Genomic DNA, 18,646 nt, shown 5'->3' on the forward strand with positions numbered 1-18,646 from the left:
GGAAATCATATGACCCAAAAGTCAAAATAGAATTAACAGAAAATGTTATAATAAAAGTAAGACCAATGATATATACAATAGAAGATACATAAAAATTTAAAAATCAGATAAAAAAATTGTTAGAACAAAAATTTATTAGACCTAATAATGGATCTCATAGTAGTCCAGCATTTATGGTTATGAAATACTCTGAACAAGTTAGAGGAAAAGTTAGAATGATTATAAATTATAAAGAATTAAACAAATATACTAAATTTGATGGTTACTTTCTACCAAATAAAGAAGTACTAATAAATTTTGCAAAGAAGATAATATACAATATACTGTATTTAGCACACCTCAAGAAAAATATGAATGGTTAGTTATGCCATTTGGTTTGAAAAATGCACTACAAATATACCAAAGAAAGATAGATAATATATTTAAAAAGTTTAATGAATTTCTAATAGTTTATATTGATGATATATTAATATGTTCTAATAGTAAAGAAGGGCATAAAAATCATTTAATTCAATTTATTAATGAATGTAAAAAAGAAGGAATTGTACTATCTAAAAAGAAATCTATAATAGAAAAACAAGAGATAGACTTTCTTGGATTATCAATAGATAAAAGAGGGATAAAATTACGGACTCATATATCCAAAAAAATAGAAAGTTTTTTAGATAAATTAGAATCCAAAAAACGAATTCAAAATTTTTTAGGATGTTTAAACTATGCAGAAGAATTTATTGAAAATCTTTCTGAGAAAAGACATAAAATCTAAATTTTACTTAGAAAAACAAATACTAAGGGATGGAATGAAGAACATACAGAAATAGTTAAATCATTAAAAGAATAATATAAAAATTTACCAAAATTAAGATTACCAGATGAAAAAGATAATTTGATTGTTAATACTGATACCTCAGATAAATATTGGGCATCAATATTAAAAACAGATCTTAATGAAATTTGTAGATATTCAAGTGGAACTTTTAATCAAGTAGAAATAAATTATATTACTCGTGAAAAAGAATTACTAGCAATTATTAGAGGAATAAAAAAGTTCTCATTGTTTTTATTATCCAAGAAATTTATTGTTGAAACTGATAATTCTCAAGTTGCAGGATTAGTCAGGAATAAATTACCATCAGAAGCTTAATACAGAAGACTCCATAGATGGCAAGCTTATTTAGCATTTTATAATTTTGATATAGTCCATATTAAAGGAGTTAATAATTTTCTTGAGATTTTCGCAGCAGAAACATAGATTTTGCTGATGGATAAAGCTAAGGCCATGGAGTTATACCAATTCATTCTACACATACAAGAAAAGACAAATTTTCTTAAAGAAGAATATGAAGATACAAGTTCTGAAGCAACCTAAATTTCAGACTTGTTCAACTCAAATATGAAAATATTGTTGAATATCACTATTGAACATCATAAATATGTCATTGAACTCAAAAATCAAGTTGATGCTATTGTAGTACAATTAAAAATATACTGTTTGAAACAGATATACCAAAGAGCTCAAAAATAAGTTTTCCAAATCAATACCAAACAAGTACAGTTGGAAGCAACAGTGGACCCAGACGCGACAACATACCAACTGATAATAAAGGAGATTCCATTTCTGTATCATCAACCAAGAAAGTTATGATACATAGAGATAAAAGAGATACCAAAACAATTAGCATCATAGATGAAGAACATAAAATCCCTTTAAATCCAAACGATGAAAAATATGTCGAAATAGTCAAAATCACTTATGAAATAAAAATAAGTGATTCATATTTCATTTCTCCAGGAAGTTTATCCCAGAATAACAGTCATGGAAGGAGGTGACCCTTCATTTATAAAAATCATGACAGATTATGGATTTATGGATTTGATTTATCCAGGAAAAGATTTTATTGAAATTTCAAAGTTTGATGACATATTCATTAAGGAAGTATTCAGATTTGCCAAGGGAAGGAAGATATTTTTAAAGTTCTATTCAATCAGTCTAGATTATGATGGAGTTGTTTACTATCCAGTTGAACACATAATCTCAATTGGATATGTTGCAGCCAATTTCCAAATTGATATTACAGAAAATAATAGAAAAGTCCCAACAGTGACAAAATCATGGATCAGACATAGAAGAGCATTTGAAATTAAAGCCATATACAACATTGTCAAAAATTTGTTTAATAAAAAATTTTCGTGCTTATGCCAATATGAAAATTGGATGCTGGTATCCAATGGAGGATATTTAAAGGACTATATTACAAGATTTGATATACATCAATTTCTAGGATGTCCTACCACTATAAAAGAATCCTGACAGCTAAGGGAGTGCCCTAACTGCATGTGAAGAAATAAAATAAGAAGACAAAGCACCTTTTGACAAATGTGTATGAAGGACAATAATACTATATGTAAAGACATTGAAGATAAAGAGCAATAATAGAAAAAAGATGCTCTTTTGATAAGAAAAGTTGAACCAACATGTGAAGATGTAAGTCCAAAGAAGAAAATAGAAAGGCAAGAGTGCCTTTGCTGATGTAATCGATGATATAATAGAATCTCAAAACTTGTATAAATAGAGACATTACCATAGAAGAAGATCATCTCATCCTATTTTAAATTCTCGAGTTGTAAGCAATAGCCTATTCTCAATTTGAAAAACCGATTTTTCTAGAAATCCCTTTGTACCAAATATAAGTCTTGTATCAATCCTAATAGAAATAAAATTTCAATATTCTGATATCAATATGAGTTTCTAAATCAATTTCCCATAGATTCTTGAAGGATCTAATAGAAAGTTTCCTTATTTTTTTGGCAAAAAGAGAGTTTTTCTTTAACTGAAGTTTAGAATTTTATTCTTTAAAAACTGATACAGTGAGAGCAAGTAGTTGAAATAGTAACAATTCCGTGAAGGCAGGGGGCCGTTGAAGGAAGCAGTTTACAAATTCAGAGCTCGAAAGTCACTCGATTTTAAGAATACAAGTCTAGATCAAACATAAGGTAAAACTATTAAACTTTTGCTAAATTTTGAATGAATCTTTTTAAGATCTTAAAAGAATCGCAGGGACAATTGCATGATGATTATTTTGATAAATGTCAGGATATACAATTGAAGGATTAGATAATTTACTAGAAAGAATGTTAGAAGAAAAAAGAATATTATATCTCAATTAAAAAAATACAAATTTACCATTTGAAGATTATGGTATTTTATTAAGAAAATATGATATTTATGTTATGAATTATTCTTATTTATTAGATCATAGAATGATTCTATACTCAAATATCCAAAATAGAATAAATAGAAGATAAAATGCTCAAAAGATTAAGATATATGTTGCAATATAGAAAGAATCATTTCATTAAGAATAATATAAACATTTTCATAAAAAGAAATAGTGACATGCCAAATAAAAAAATCTCCCCCTTCGATCATTAGGGGACCCGGCTCAGTTTGCATAGGAAAATCCTTCACTTCATACCTATCACCAACCAGCCTAGAATTTAGCTTTTCGTTACCCTCAACAGCAAATTCGAATGGAGCATTAGGGCTATACTCTCCATCCAGAAAGGGAGACCCCCACAAAGGAGCAGAATCCAACTGCACTCCTAGCCAATCAAGAAACTCATTTCATCAGTGCCTTCTTGTGAATGTTGGTCAACTTCGAGCAATTGTCTTCGCAGATCCAAACGTGTTCACAAGGTGGTTTGGTTACACAGGCTTCTATATGATCTTGGGGTTCATCTCACCGCTGCAACGCCTCTCGGATGGACTTCGGCATTCTTTCCCAACTCAAATTGAAAAGGGCTGTTTGAAGTGCAAGGGGTAAACTCGAATGTGATAGAACTATGCGTATCGAGCCTTTGAGATGTTTACCCAATAATTCTATTTATTTGATTTAGGCAGTGACATCAATAGTCTCGTGCCGAGCTGACAGACCAATAAGAATAAAGGTGCCGTCCTAAAGGTATGTTCGGAGTAGTTGTATCCATTTTTTATCAATACAAATTTATTTATTAAATCCAAAAATAAATAATAAAAGGTGCCGCCCTAAAGTAAGGGGAATTTAGAGCTCTTAATTCCAAAAAGTATTCGAATCGATGCTTAACTCGTGCCCCCAACCATGGGGGAAATCACACTTTCACTTCTTATCAGCTTCGCATCGATCACAAAACTATCTTCCAAATCAAAAGAAAAAGGGCTCGTTGGACATCTAGAAAGGGAGACCCCCAGTGAACTCATCCCATCTGTGCCTTCTTGTGAGTGCTAGTTGACTAACATCCTTGCGGGCTTCCTTGCCCCTAGACCATAGAGAATAAAGCCAACAATGCTATTCTGGACTCACTCAATGGTTGGGCTTGCCCTGCAAAGATCTTCTTTTGAATAGGAAAATTTCCGTTGCTCCACAAGCATTCATGGCAAAAAGCTATAGTTTTGCAGGACTCAGAAGAGATGGCAAGCAGTGCAAGATATTTGCATGATTTTTCAAGGTTCAAAACACTGTAGAAAAGTCGCAGAAGGCTTCCCACATGATAAATATAGCACAACTATAGCTACAAATTGTACTTTCCACACTTGCAACATTGCATGTATATGACTATTTTTGTCACATAGCTTTTCTTTTAATCACGTATAACATACTCATTTCTCTATTCTATACCTAGAACCAACCCCATTCCACTCCCCACAACATCAGGTAAGTGATCCCATCTTTAACATCAGGAGTAAAGATAGGAAAATCTGAAAACGACAATATGAAGCAAGAGAATATTTTCAGTTAAGAGAGAGAGAGAAGTGACACAAGAATTCTGATTAGGACTTCGAGACCATTTTTGCAACAGACCCACTAAATTGCCCAATATTTAGAAGTAGATGAATCAACCATGGAAATGTTATAACACCAAGAGGGATCGTTGTTTGTTCTCTTACTAGGCCCAAATAGTAAATTGGGAGATTGACTACATTCATTTTGAACCAAGATGTCGAAGGTTGATAATATTGTCCCGGCAAATATATGTACGCATTGCACACTTGTACCTAGAATACGTGAAGTATTATAATACATTCCTGTCTAGAAATGAATCATATGGTGAACAATACGAAAACTGGCAACATGACCGATGGAAAATCATCTATGATGAGAATTGTAAAGCTGTAGAGGAGATCTTTCTATCTGGTTTTGATCGTGGTTCTAGTACAAAACCTGTGTTTCTATTCAAGAACACTAGGCATCAAAGTATTGACATTTCATAGCTATGTCACGCATTGTCGTTGACAGTTAAGAGGCATGAATGTCAATTAGATGATCAAATTTAAGTTGAGTAATCAAGATAAATTGAAAATATAACTCTAGTGACGAGAAGCAAAATTTTTAAAACTCACTCTTGGTCCAGACTATCCTTCTCGTATATGCATAACAAACATCCCCAAGCAACCAAAACTCGTGAGACAATTCAGTAGTTACTACAGTAATTTTCCAAAAACCGAAAAGAATCCGGCAACAATTGATACGAATCTCACTTATGTGCATGATACATACAATACCCAACTAATCATGTGCTCCGGGATCCTGCTCCTTCATTGTCAAATGATCTTGTATGATATGTTGCGAGGGAGAAGAAAAGCACGATATCATCATATTCTTTTGCTTTTGCTGCAGAAAAAGAAGACTTGTTTGCGTGGAAGGTAACTTCTGGCCATGAGCAAGAGAGAGAATTTCTCTCTTTACACACAGAAGTTAGCGCAAGCACGTATCAGACCTTGAGAAATTTATTATTCTCGCACTCCCCATAGGCTCCTAACAGTAGTTGGTAAGGTTTTATAATACACTTCATCTTTCCAAATAAAGCCCAGAAACTGCTATTCAATGGCTGCTTGTATGGCACAAAGGATCATAATCATATGGATCTCCAGCTTTCACATAACGCCCCTTGACACGTTTCCTAACATCAGCCATGGCCTTGCGGTTAGGGTATCTTATCTTTCTACCAAACCTGTTCATATGTAAAAAAAACATTATTCCTTAAACCTCACGGTAAAACAGGTAGCAAGTCTCGTGTGAAATATGGAAAGGGGTGAATAAAAAGATGATACAGCATAGAAATGTGAACCATAAAACAAAAGAGATACAGTAAGCACTTTCATGATATCAATAATCAATAAGTTGATAAACGCTCGTATTCAATAAAAATTTCATCTGAAACAACTAAATTCCATATCCCAAATCAATAATTCTAACAAGAATAGTTAATATCACTTTCTGAAAAATCCTTTTATATTAATTAATTAAAAGAAGATTTTAGTATGTACAAGTACTGTATTTGATAAGTTTAAAGAAAGCATATGCAGACTTGAGTCATCATTTTACCAAGAGAGTGAAAAAACAGTATATACTTGTCCTACATAGGAAGTTGAAAACGGGTGAAACACAGATGCCAACATATGATGATATAAATCCAGCTAATCTTTATCGCTCCTTTCAAATTCTAGAAACAATGATATCTCTATCCATTTTTGGACCAGCAGCAAGAAACCATTAACATTTTTCCCATCTTCGAAATAGGATGCTTTCTTCCACAAATTCGGAACAAGAATAAGAACATATTTTCAACTTCTTTGCATGCTTAGTATGGTTAAGATTAACGATGATGAAAATAATGACAAATAATCAAGCGAAACAAAAGATTTTTAACAGCGACTCAGAAAATGAATTTCCAATCAACTTTTAAATCTAGAACAATAAACTTGTCTTAAATTTGTAAGAATTGTCCAGGGCATAAATTAAGTTTGGCACGTTCCTTAGATCATTTTGAAGGTTAAGCAACTAATATATAATTCATCTCTCTCCGTAGATTACAAATTATATAAGAGAGTTAACTGTACTTCTGCATTAGATAAGAAATTGCACGCAGATGCTAATTTTCCACATATTTGTCCATACTCCTGTATGGGGAAAAGAAAAATACTTTGATTCATTTCCTGAAATTCACTTACTTGCGTAACTTTCTTTTCTCCTTGTACCGCAAGACTGCACAATCCCTGCTGACTGATGGCAATTGACTTTCAGGACAGGAGGTAAGGCATTGAGGTTCCTCCAGCATAAACATCGAAGACATACCACACTCTTGGTAATCTCCGTTGTTACTCTCACCAGTCTGTCCAGAGAATGAAAATGACAGATTAGACTGTGCTTGTCTTGCAAAGCCAACGATCGGATAAGTTCTACAGCTTGTCACAGAGTCGGCAAATACTGGATTGCAGCATGTTGCCTGCATTGTTTGAAGACGTGACACAAATGAGCCCGGTGGGAGAAAAACATACTTGGTCCCTAAAGCTTCGTTGGAAAATAATCCAACTGATAAACTTAGACTATCTCTCAATATTTACAAAGGACAATTACCATATTTCATATTTGATGAAAATGAAAAGTTATCAGTTTGTCAAGTTGTCTAATTTATCCGTCTTTACTTTGCAGAACATATTAGCATACCAATGTTTTCAAGACCAAGTGAGAAATGTGTACACTTGTGGTCTATGTCATGAAGAAAAATGAAGATTACGAAAGCAACAACGCCTTGGCGAACATGTTTCCCATCCTTAGAAATAAAGTTTTATATTTTTCAAATTTCAAATCCTTTCTTCTACAAAAGAACCACAAACAAGTGCCTGCAAGTTCCTTCTCCATTAACATTCAAAATGCTAGCCGTGTAATGTGGTCAACATGGAGAAAAATTAATTCCAATCAAATATCAAAATTGCTACTAATCCCAGCTTGCCCAATTCTTCTTTCACTTTATATAGTAAAATATTTGTTCAACTGCATTCACCAAATTACTTGCTCTGACTTTCATTCTCCTAATTCATGTCAGGCACAAAGCGGATATTTGTAAAAATCTCAAAATATCAAATATCAAGAATTAGATGACTGCCCCTAAAATTTTAAATGTTATGCTACGAAAATTTAGCACGAGGACTATCGGTCTATTGGGTAAAAGTTTATTAATCTTTATGATCTGACTTCAACATTGTGGAGTACCATCAATCAGCTAAATATAATTGGATAAAAAATAAAAGACGAACTCCTCCAATCTGACCAACCTGTTTTTGGACTATTATCCAGCCATGAAAGACAACTATCATTTCTATATTTCTTTCAAAATAGACTTAAAAAGAGCTAATGAGAAGAGTGAAAAGCATTCAGGAACCACCAAGATTTTCACATCAGAACCAACATATGCCATATAGGAAAGAACACAGACATCAGCGTATTATTGCAAGTTTTGTTTACCATGAGTTTTTTGGGAACCTATACTTTATCTATAAACAATTGTCCGTAAAATCAGCTGTCAGATGCCTACTTGTCCTGTACTTTCTTGATCTTCAAGCATAGTTATTGAAACCACTGACCGAACGGTTTTAAAAATATATTTTAATAAAATTATGATTTAGCAATGACACACCTGTTGAACCCATGACCCACCAGTTAAACCATTAACCCAATGACTCGATGACTTTTCCGGGTCAACAACTGGGTCGAATCTGAAAACTATGTCTTCAACCATAAGCTCAAGGGATAAAGTTCCTAAATATACGACAGATGAAAATGTTTGACTCTCTTTTTGGATGCAGTTGGGTGCCCAAGGAATTTACTTGCCTTCGAGGCTTCTTAAGCTGCATCTTTACCATCAAATCTGCATGATCTCAAATTTTGTAAAACTTCAAAAAAGAAGTTCAATTTCTGAAATATTGATTTTTACTTTTTGATTATCATGCCACACACAATTCACAACTACAGTTAATGGTCAACTGCCAACTCAATCAAATAATGCAGTCACCATGCACCCAACAACAACTTCATTAGCAACCCTATATCCATATCTACATGTTCAGGTCATTGGAGCATGTCATTTTTGCATCCGAAATAATAATCGTTCACTCTGTAACTCATGAAAAACAGAATGGCAACTTGTAGAATTTCTAGCCAAAACCCTAAGTTAATGAGAAAAACATTTCAATGTTTTTGCAGCAAGAAGTGCAATAACCATTTATAACACTTTGTAAGAGGAATATGTATTTACCATGCCAAACATGGACCTTTCGGGGAAAATATCAAGAAACTTGACAATTGAAGGAGAGGGAGAGCAAGAAATGAAATTTGAATCAGCAAAGAAAGAAAGATAGCAAAGTGAATCATATTGCAACCTAGCAATAAGATATGGAGCAAACCTTATTGATTTCAGCACAACATAAAGTTGGAATTTCAAACAAGCTATCTAGTCCATCTAACTCAAAAAGCTGTTGCGGTGTACCAGGTGATCCACCAAAGAGCTCATCTAAGTTATCAAAACTCAAGTCAATATCTGAGAAGTTGAAGTCCTTGTAGAGGTCATCATCATCAGCAATGAGACCACTTGTGTAAGACAAACGTGCCTACGTAATTATCAAGCCAAACAATTTGCACTAGAAGTTAGAACTCGTTAAATAAAGTATCATAAAAAAATATAAAAAAAATAAATATGCTGCCTTTATGAAATACATATATAAAACAATTACCTTTCAGTAGAAAGAGATTCCTAAACAACAATACATAACTAAATACTATTGTGAATGGTACACCTTCGCCAGCACAACAAGAAAACAGTAAGGAAGAACTTATGGAAGTGAATCTCAAGGAGACTTCCAGTTAATTTAAGGCAAAAGGTTTTTATCAAGTCCCGTACTCACAAAAATAGCAAGGTTGTCAAGTCTATTATTGTTTTAGGTTAAAATAATTCTTGATTCTAAGAAAGGAAAAGAAAATTACTATTATTAATCTGAAAATGCTGAAGGAGGTAAGTATTTTGTACCCCTCCATCTCTTATTTTATTATTATTTTAAAAAAGTACTTTACTATGAACACGTTATGTTTTATTTCAGTAATACTTTTCCTCTGAAATCTATATTGATCTGAATTTTTAGTTTCAGCCTTGTCCATATACGTAAAAGCACAAAAACAATTCAGCAATCCTTTCTGGAATTAGTTGATAAATAGTTTAAAGGGATAATGAAGTTCATTACCTACAAGATGAAGGATAGTGATGGGATGATTCATTAAAAAGTCATTAGAGCGAATTGCAATTATTCTGTAATTTTTATTGGAATTGGGGTAGACAAAGAGATGAGACTTCTGTCAGAGTCAGGGTATGAGCTACTTTATTATTTGGTTGTGTTTCATGAGATTCAGGAGTTGGTTGGAAAGAAGATCTAGTTGATGGTAGAGGAAATACTAATCAGGACTGCAATGTTAGAAAGCAGACATACTTGAAGCAGGAAGAGTGACAATTGGGTTGTTGACTTGTTGTAGAACAGTACGCGTGGAGAGGGAGGATAGAGAGGACACTTGAATGAAAAAGTTCTAAAATTGATACTCTCTTCAGTCGTTGCACATTTATATCTTCTAAAGTGGCAAGATAGCAGACTAATGTACTGAATACAAACTTTCGACATCTGAAGACTTTTGTGCTTTCCTACCACCATTTATTTAACTTTCGAAAATCTAGCTTTCGGTTCAGCTAGATGGCTAGGGTTTTCCCTTGGTTTTTTTGTGGTCTGTTACCTGGGCTTCACAATTGATTGCACCATGAGCTTTCTAGTAAAATCCTAGTTGATAGAGGTTCCACAAAAATGGAAAGCTCACCAAAAATTGAAAACATACCAGCAGTAAGAGTAAAATAAGGAAAAGAGAGGTCACATACCTTCTTAGCATTTAGCCCCCAGTCGACCAACAGCAACAGCCAAAAGTAGCATAAATGCAGGGGAATCAGACCTATTATATGATAAATTCAAACTAGAAAGATTTTTTATTATTATTATTATTATTTTGAAAATTAAAAGCATAGTAGAGACACAACACCGATCTATATAATCACCTTGTATCAAAAGTAAATTAAATGGATGTAAGAAAAATATTTATGAAAGACTGTAATGCTCTCTTGGCATTTTTGCTAGAAAGAGAAGTCCAGAAATTTCAAATGAAGGTATAGCTCTATTTTCTGATTAAAGAAGAATTGGGATAGTGTTCATAAATAAGCAGCCCGCAGCATTATGAAATTTTCTTTCATTTTTTTCTAAGGAGTGGGCGGGGTAGGGTGGGAGTGTAAGAAAACAAAATCATACCTCAAACAATAATATAAGCCACTAGAAGCAAATTAATGGTATAAGCCATAATTAAGTGAGCGCAGACGAACAAGCGATCCATTCCCCTACAATGCTGTTGGTGCACTAACATTGTAGCAGACATTTGAGTACCTGATGTATTGAAGATTTGAAGCTGAATTGCTATATACAAGAATTGTGAATCAGAAGCTACCTTCTCGTCGAGAAGATTCAAGGAATCATTTCCACAAATTCGATCAGCATCAGAAGTCGCGGGATCCATAGCATCCTCTACTCTGCTGTATTCAATAGGCATAAGTTGACAGTGCAACAGGCTTTGATCTTCCTCTTCCAGACTCATCGAACCTGTTTCATGCTTACAACTAGAATCATCCATTGAAAAGAACGACCAAATTCTTGAAAGCTCACTTGCAGAAGGGCACCCAGAATAACAATTGATAGTTTGCCTTTTGTGCCCTGTATCTGAAGTAGGGTCTCCATGCCCATTCCAGTCGCAGTTTTGACAAAGTGATGCGTTCTCTGTGATACTTCTGACTACTGCAGGCTGAGAATTGCATCGCTCACAGACAAGAGTCCTCAAATGGAGCCTGGAAAGAGCATTAGCAGAATGAATGTTCCGATCACACGTTAAACATAAGCAAGCAGCATCTGATCTACAATAGACCGTGGATCTCTGCTCCGAACAGAAGTCACATAATTGACCCATTTTTACAGCCACTGCAACTATCGCCTGCACAAGCACGCTAGTTATATTTATTGATACATGCATCCCTATCCTTGGAAAAAAGTAAACTAGCAATTTGATAGACATCTTCATTCAGCTCAAAAAAGCATTAATTAAACATTGAGCATTGATCCAAAATAATGGGAAAATATCATGTTCTACAGCTAAGAGCAAGTTTGGCTTTGCTTAAATCATTTAGAAGTTTACTTATAATTTTCAATATAAATAATTTTATTATTGGCTAAAGCTAGAAAAAAGTAAGTCACTTATTTTGACATTAATGTAAGTGTTTAGTTTCTATGTAATTAATTAATTATTTTATCCATAGGTAACTTGTCCAAATAAGTTTGTAAATGAAAATTTACTAAAACAAAATCCATAAGGACGATTATGTTATCAAGAAATAGTATCTAAGGAATAAAGAAATAAATTCTATAGGAAAAATAATTCTCGAACGCACTGCAACCGCATGGAGGATTCTGAGCTACGGCAGGGCAATAATGCAAATCATTCAGAAAAAGTAAAATTGATCTTTTCATGAAAAGTTGCGATCTTGAAGCTATCTTGCAACTCAAACTTATTTGTTTCGACCAGGGCTTTGATTTTTACCAATTACAAAAAAAAAATATTTCTTTTAATTGTGATTTACAAATACAGTAGTACGTGTTTTATTAATTTTCCAGCTTTCCATAGATCTCAAACGCAGTGGAAAGCTGTTTGTTTCAACCCGGCCGTCGAACTTTATAAAATAAAAAAAATAAAAATGGATTTCTGTGTTAAGGATGAATACACCAACATGTGATTTGTTAATTTGCAGCTTTTCGTAGATCTTCAACAACAACAAAATAAACAACTGTTCCGTCTAAAGAAGAACAAAATAATTAGACGTGATTCAAAGGTGAATAATTTAATCAAAGCACGTAATTACCAGCTCGGGAGGTTTCTCACAACAACAATTGGGGGAAAATAGCAGAAATGCCTCCAAGTAGATGAGTAAATCAATTCACATGTGTTTTTAGAAACAGTAGTATATATTATAAAGATTGCTTGTGTGTGGAGATGGTGATTTGGAGCAATCGAAAAATGAACGGAGGAGAGGCGTACGGAACTTTGTGGTTCGGATCGGATAAAGTGCAAAAGGCCACGCTAATAAATATCTACTCGGCCCTTTTCTACTCCTATTTTACTGCACTTTTTCTGTTTGGCATCGTGCACTTTTTTTTGCATCATCACCGCACGTGTCGACTGGAAATCAAAGGCGTATTAGCCTATGAGGATATCCCACGAGCTTGACTCGACTTGTGTTCACGAGTGGACTCGATTTGACCCTGAGTTTAGTCGAACTGCTCGCAAGTCAATAATCTAACTCGGTTTTTTTAGAAGGTTAATAAAATAAATTCAAAGTTAAATACAATACGAGTCGATCCATTACATCGATATGATGTCTGGAATGATTTCAACATCCATGGAGATAAAATTATCCTCAATTCTAGCTTAATCACGGTGCCCCATTTAGTAATCAAGTCGCTAACACATTTTAACCGTGCTGCAAGCACGAATATGGATTGAAAGAGAGGGCCTATGGTAGCCATGGATATTCAAGATTTTGTGTATGTTTGGTATGGACTAAAATTAGATTTTTTTAGTAGATTGTGATATAAGTTTTTGAAATGTGTGGGTGAAAAGTTGTGGAACCATGTAAACTAGGTTAATATTGAGGTTATGCTACATGTCCATAATGTACAAGTGGTATAACATAATCGGAGAGTTAAAAAACAGTTTTTTCAAGCCTTCAATCATGGAATTCTATATGTAAATTATGGACACTCTTATGGATACTATTATGTACATATAGAATTATCTCGATTGTTTGATTTTGATTTAGATTAAAATTTGATTTTAATCTCTCCCAAACAAGCCTTTGAGTTGCGAACCATTCCCACGTGCCACTTGATCCTCTGCAAATTACACGCTCTAATTACTATTTTATAATATATTTAATAGTTCAAACGGATCAAAAAATAATGATGAATCTGGTTACTAGTGAAGAATTTTTCAACATGGAATTTTGTTATTTGAAAACTTTTATAGTTCTTCACAGTTTATGACATATTTGGTAGTGATTATAAGAATTGAATTTTTGTTGTTAGAGAAAAAATTGGATTCTATCTATAAATAAAAAAGTCAAAAATGACAGTTAACTATGTTAAATAAAAATAAAAAATTTAATTTTTTGGAGTGAAAAATCAAAACCAAACAGGGGCTCAAGATCTCCAACTCTCTTATTAAGAGGTCAAAAACTTTATTTACTTTTTTACATGATATAAGTGTCAATTTTTATATACAACTTCACAGTCATTATACAAATGTGTATTTTTACAGAATTGCTTTAGAACCTGGGATTAAATCCCAGGTTTCAATCCACCTCGGCTCTTAATCTTCAATCATGTGGGGCCCATGCAATTCCAGTGGTGCTACTTGTACAATGTGGACTTACGATGTGCCCTTACAATGTGACGTGGCAAGGGAAGACAAGACAAATTGATTAACCAAGTAAATAATTTCAAATTTGCTACAAGAATTGAAAGTAGCAGGAAGGCTTTTTTCTTTTCTCTCTCATACACGAGTTCAGACATTTATTTGCACCAGTAGCTACGAAAATTTCTCCTCCACATTGTACGCCATCGCCGGAGATGATCCTTCTCGGCGACCGCAAGTGACGCTTTTAGCGTTGCTAAACCATTTAGATTGCTCCTTCTTCACAAAGACAATGTACACAAAAAATACCCAAAATTTCTCGCCCACATTCTATGACACCGGCGAAGACTCGCCTTCTCGACACCGTCACACCCAGCCTCAGACCACCATCTACAGGTGCATGCCATCATTTTTCCCAACAATAGAGCAAATTTACAGAACAAAGCAAGCAACTGCGATTGACGTATTGTAGAAATTCGGGTTGAGCTCAACATTGTATTTCTCCTTCAAGTCCAAAGAGCTCGACCACTGATGGGTACAACCTCAAAACCTAGTTCTATATCATAGATAAGAAAAAATAGAGATTATACTTGTCATTAAGTTTGATATTATCACTTGATAAGTTAAATCCCTTACATTAATGTTAAATCCCTCATTTTAACAATTGTTCCTACAATTGTTGATATGTTCCAATGTGTTATTATGTTGACATCAATTTATTGGCTGCTCCGATAAAATATTTTTGTTCTCTTATATGATTGTTATGCATCAGTCTTGGAATTGTGGAGTGGTTAATTTTTGTTGAATGAGGACATTTAGTTTGGACGCAGGAGAAGAAATTATGGAAGTGGTAGAAGATAAGTCAAGATTGGAATCCGAAAATGCGAATGTGGAAGATAATATGAGCTTATGTGTGGATAAAATGAAAGGAGAAGAAGATGTGATTGTGCCCGAGGTGGGTATGAAGTTCAATGACAAAAATGAAGTTTATGATTTCTACAAGAGATATGCTTACGGGGTTGGTTTCCTAGTCAGGAAAAGGAATTCGAAGAAAGATGACGATGGAGTTCTGCAGTATATAACGTTGACATGTAGTCGTGAAGGACGACGAAGCAGTTCCACAAGCGATTCTTTGAAGCCGCAACCAACAATTCAAACAGGTTGTAAAGCTAGGATCTCTGCAGCTTTTGATTATCATGGTTTCTGGGTAATTAGAAAAGTAGATCTCAACCACAATCATAAGACGAGTCCTTTGAAGTCGAGGTTGTATCGATACAATTGAGAAATAAGTGCACATGTGAAACGAAAGATTGAAATAAATGACATGGCAGGAATTCCATTGCACAAGAGTTTCAACTCTACAGTTGTTGAAGTAGGTGGTTTTGAGAATCTCACGTGTGTGGAAAAGAATTGTAGGAACTATATCGAAAAAGTGAGGCGATTAAAACTTGGGGAGAGAGATGCTGCAGCAATACAGTCTTACTTTTTTGAAATGCAAGCACAGTGCTTGGGATTTTACTTTAGTATTGATTTGGACGAATAATCGCGGTTGAAAAATGTATTTTGGGCCGACAATAGGTGTCGTCAAGCATATAAAGAGTTCGGTGATGTTATCACATTTGATACTACATATCTCACTAATAAATACGGCATGTCGTTTGCTCTGTTTGTTGGTGTGAATCACCACGGTCAATCAACACTACTCGGTTGTGGTTTGTTATCAAATGAGAACATAGATACCTTTGTATGGTTGTTTAGGACGTGGCTTAAGTGCATACACGGTCGAGCTCCGTATGTAATAATAATCGACCAAGATAGGGCATGCAAAACGCAATACAAATAGTTTTTCCTAATATGAAGCATAGATGGTGTTTATGGCACATTCTAAAGAAGTTAACAGAAAAGTTTGGTTACCATGTAGATAAGGGTTCGATATTTTCGGCTATACACGTGTTGGTGTATGATTCGCAGACTGTTGAAGAATTTGAGGGTGGTTGGAAAATAATGATAGAGGAATATGAGTTGCAAAATAATGAGTGGTTGTCGAGTATTTACGACAATAGAGGACGATGGTTCCTTGCTTTTTGAAAACAACATTTTGGGCCGGAATGTCAACGACACAACGATCTGAGAGTATGAATGCTTTTTTCGATGGATATGTGCATTCGAAATTTCGTGGAACAGTATGAACTCACACTTCGAAATAAGGTGAAGAAGGAGTTCCAAGCTAATTTCAAGTCATTCGCTCAAATGGTTCCATGCGCAACTGGGTATGAAACTGAGAAGCAATTCTAGGCAGTATACACAATTTCAAAATTCAGGGAAGTACAAGCTGAGTTCACGGGGAAGGTATATTGTGACATTGTATCTTCTGTGAATAGTTGTTCGGGGACGACGTACGAGGTACACGACGATGTGCTATGTGGCGATCGACGGAGGAGAAAAACATTTGCAGTCTTATTTGAGAGAGAGAACTGTGAAATTGTATGTAGCTGTCACTTAATTGAGTTTCGGGGAATTATTTGTAGGCATGCGATCGCAGTACTCATCCGCAATGGCGTCACTATACTCCCGGATACTTATATACTACGATGATGGAGGAGGGATGTTAATAGAGCACACACCAGGGTTGCTGTTAACTACGCTGGGCTGGTAAGCACTCCTGGACAGTTGCGGTATGATAGAATGTGTCAGGCATTTGCTACCATAGCGGACCTAGCCGCAGAAGACGAAGCCTGGACCCATGCGATAATGGAATGGATTGGACTTTGGAGTTCAAAAGAAAGAACTTACGAGTTCAAGGTCGAGCATCGGAAGCAATATCCAATCGCAGCGCACTGTTCTAGTATCCTTGAATTTCACAAGGTCACAAGAAAATTCAAGTTGTGCCGTATTGGACCCTAAAGCTGTGAAAAAGAAGGGTACACCTAAGAAACTTCGGAGAAAGGGGTCGACTTCAAAGAAACCAAAGGTAAGTTGAAGTGTTATGTTCCCAAATAAAACTCATTCCTAACATTATGTCTCATTCATTCGACTATAAATGTAGGCTCCGTCAACATCATCGAAGCCAAAAGTACCAACTGAAAGGCGTTGATATGATCCAGGAGTCGAGCCCAACGAAGACAAGTGGAGACGAGACCCGTTAATAGTCGATGGCGGACCAATGACGCGATCAAGGGCAAAGCAAGTGAAACAAGCGATGGGATTGCTCGTTCAAGAAACCATTGATGGAACCATGTTAGAGACTCAAAATGGAGCAACTTTCATGCTCGAGTCGAAGGCCGAATCAACTTGAATCAATTTGTTATCAAACGATGAAACCGGAAGCTGAAAATAAGCCTGTGCGACCGCACAGCAAAACACTATGCGGCCGCACAGTGGCATACCGAAACTTAAATTGGGATTTTTTATTGAACCATGCGACCGCATGGAAATACACCATGCTCTCGCACAGGCAAAAAACTTGGCGAATTTTCCAATTTTGGCAATTTTCCATATTTTGTTAGATTTTGATTCTTTTCCATATTTTGGAGATTATGCTTGACTTTTGCACGATTTTTACCTAGTTTTTAGGTTTAGTATAAATAGGAGTTTCCATTCAATTGTTAAAAACCTTTGACATTATTGATATTGAATTAAAGTGAGGCGTATTGTCTTCTCTTCATCGTTCTTTATTGAACAACTTTGAACTTATCAAGTGTTAACTTGTGACGTTCAAACAACCGGATTTAATTTTTGGATTGCGTGATCAAGGGGTCTTTCAAGCGTCGTTCTTGTTGGATTTTTTGGTTCGACTTTCTTTTGGGTTAATCCTAAACTTTGGATTAATTTGGCTTTCTTGGGTTCATCAATCTCGTTGTGGGTTTCTTAGTCAACGTTGCTACGGGGTTCGCATCAGGCGTACTTGTCCACCAGATGGTGCATCGTCCGTTCAGGTACATGAAGAACAACAATCTTCCATGCCCATACCGTTCTCCTATTCGCATATATTGTTGGTTAGTAATTTTAAACCGTCCTATTCATATGTTTAAAGTTTAATTTGCGCTTTCTTATCATGTTGTAGGGTGACCATGAAAGCCAAGTATTTGGACAACAATTCCCGACTTCTACATCGATGCATCCGTCGTCAACCCATCCAATATTCAATTCTCAAGGTACGGTTTTATGTTAAACTATGTTCCTTTTGTACCTAGGTAATTTGCGTGCACCGTTTGATGTAGTCTTGTATTGTAGGTCATGCACATCCTTACTACTATCCTCATTTAACGCGTCACGGTGGCAACGAGTTTTAATCC

General features: G+C 35.0%; 1 protein-coding gene and 1 long non-coding RNA gene across 3 annotated transcripts; one reads left to right on the top strand and one right to left on the bottom strand.

The window, feature by feature from the left end:
- Positions 1–3,365: 3,365 nt before the first annotated feature.
- On the top strand, positions 3,366–5,618 carry LOC111407191. Its single transcript, XR_002705038.1, has 2 exons — positions 3,366–3,962; positions 4,151–5,618. It is a non-coding gene; the product is annotated as an uncharacterized LOC111407191 (long non-coding RNA).
- On the bottom strand, positions 5,349–13,031 carry LOC111407190 (zinc finger protein CONSTANS-LIKE 10-like). Of its 2 annotated transcripts, none has more exons than XM_023036527.1 (5): positions 12,802–13,031; positions 11,343–11,879; positions 9,221–9,424; positions 6,989–7,149; positions 5,349–5,988 (listed from the first exon to the last, which is right to left on the bottom strand). In XM_023036527.1, the coding sequence occupies exons 2-5, from the start codon at positions 11,853–11,855 to the stop codon at positions 5,859–5,861; spliced, it is 1,008 nt and encodes a 335-aa protein (XP_022892295.1). In that variant the 5' UTR covers positions 11,856–11,879; positions 12,802–13,031; the 3' UTR covers positions 5,349–5,858. The 2 variants fall into 2 exon arrangements, with proteins under 2 accessions (XP_022892295.1, XP_022892294.1); XM_023036526.1 differs by having other exon boundaries at positions 6,989–7,263; positions 12,802–13,030.
- Positions 13,032–18,646: the final 5,615 nt, after the last annotated feature.

This window comes from Olea europaea, chromosome 13 (assembly GCF_002742605.1).
Source record: "Olea europaea var. sylvestris chromosome 13, O_europaea_v1, whole genome shotgun sequence".
In the NCBI taxonomy this organism is placed as follows: domain Eukaryota; kingdom Viridiplantae; phylum Streptophyta; class Magnoliopsida; order Lamiales; family Oleaceae; genus Olea; species Olea europaea.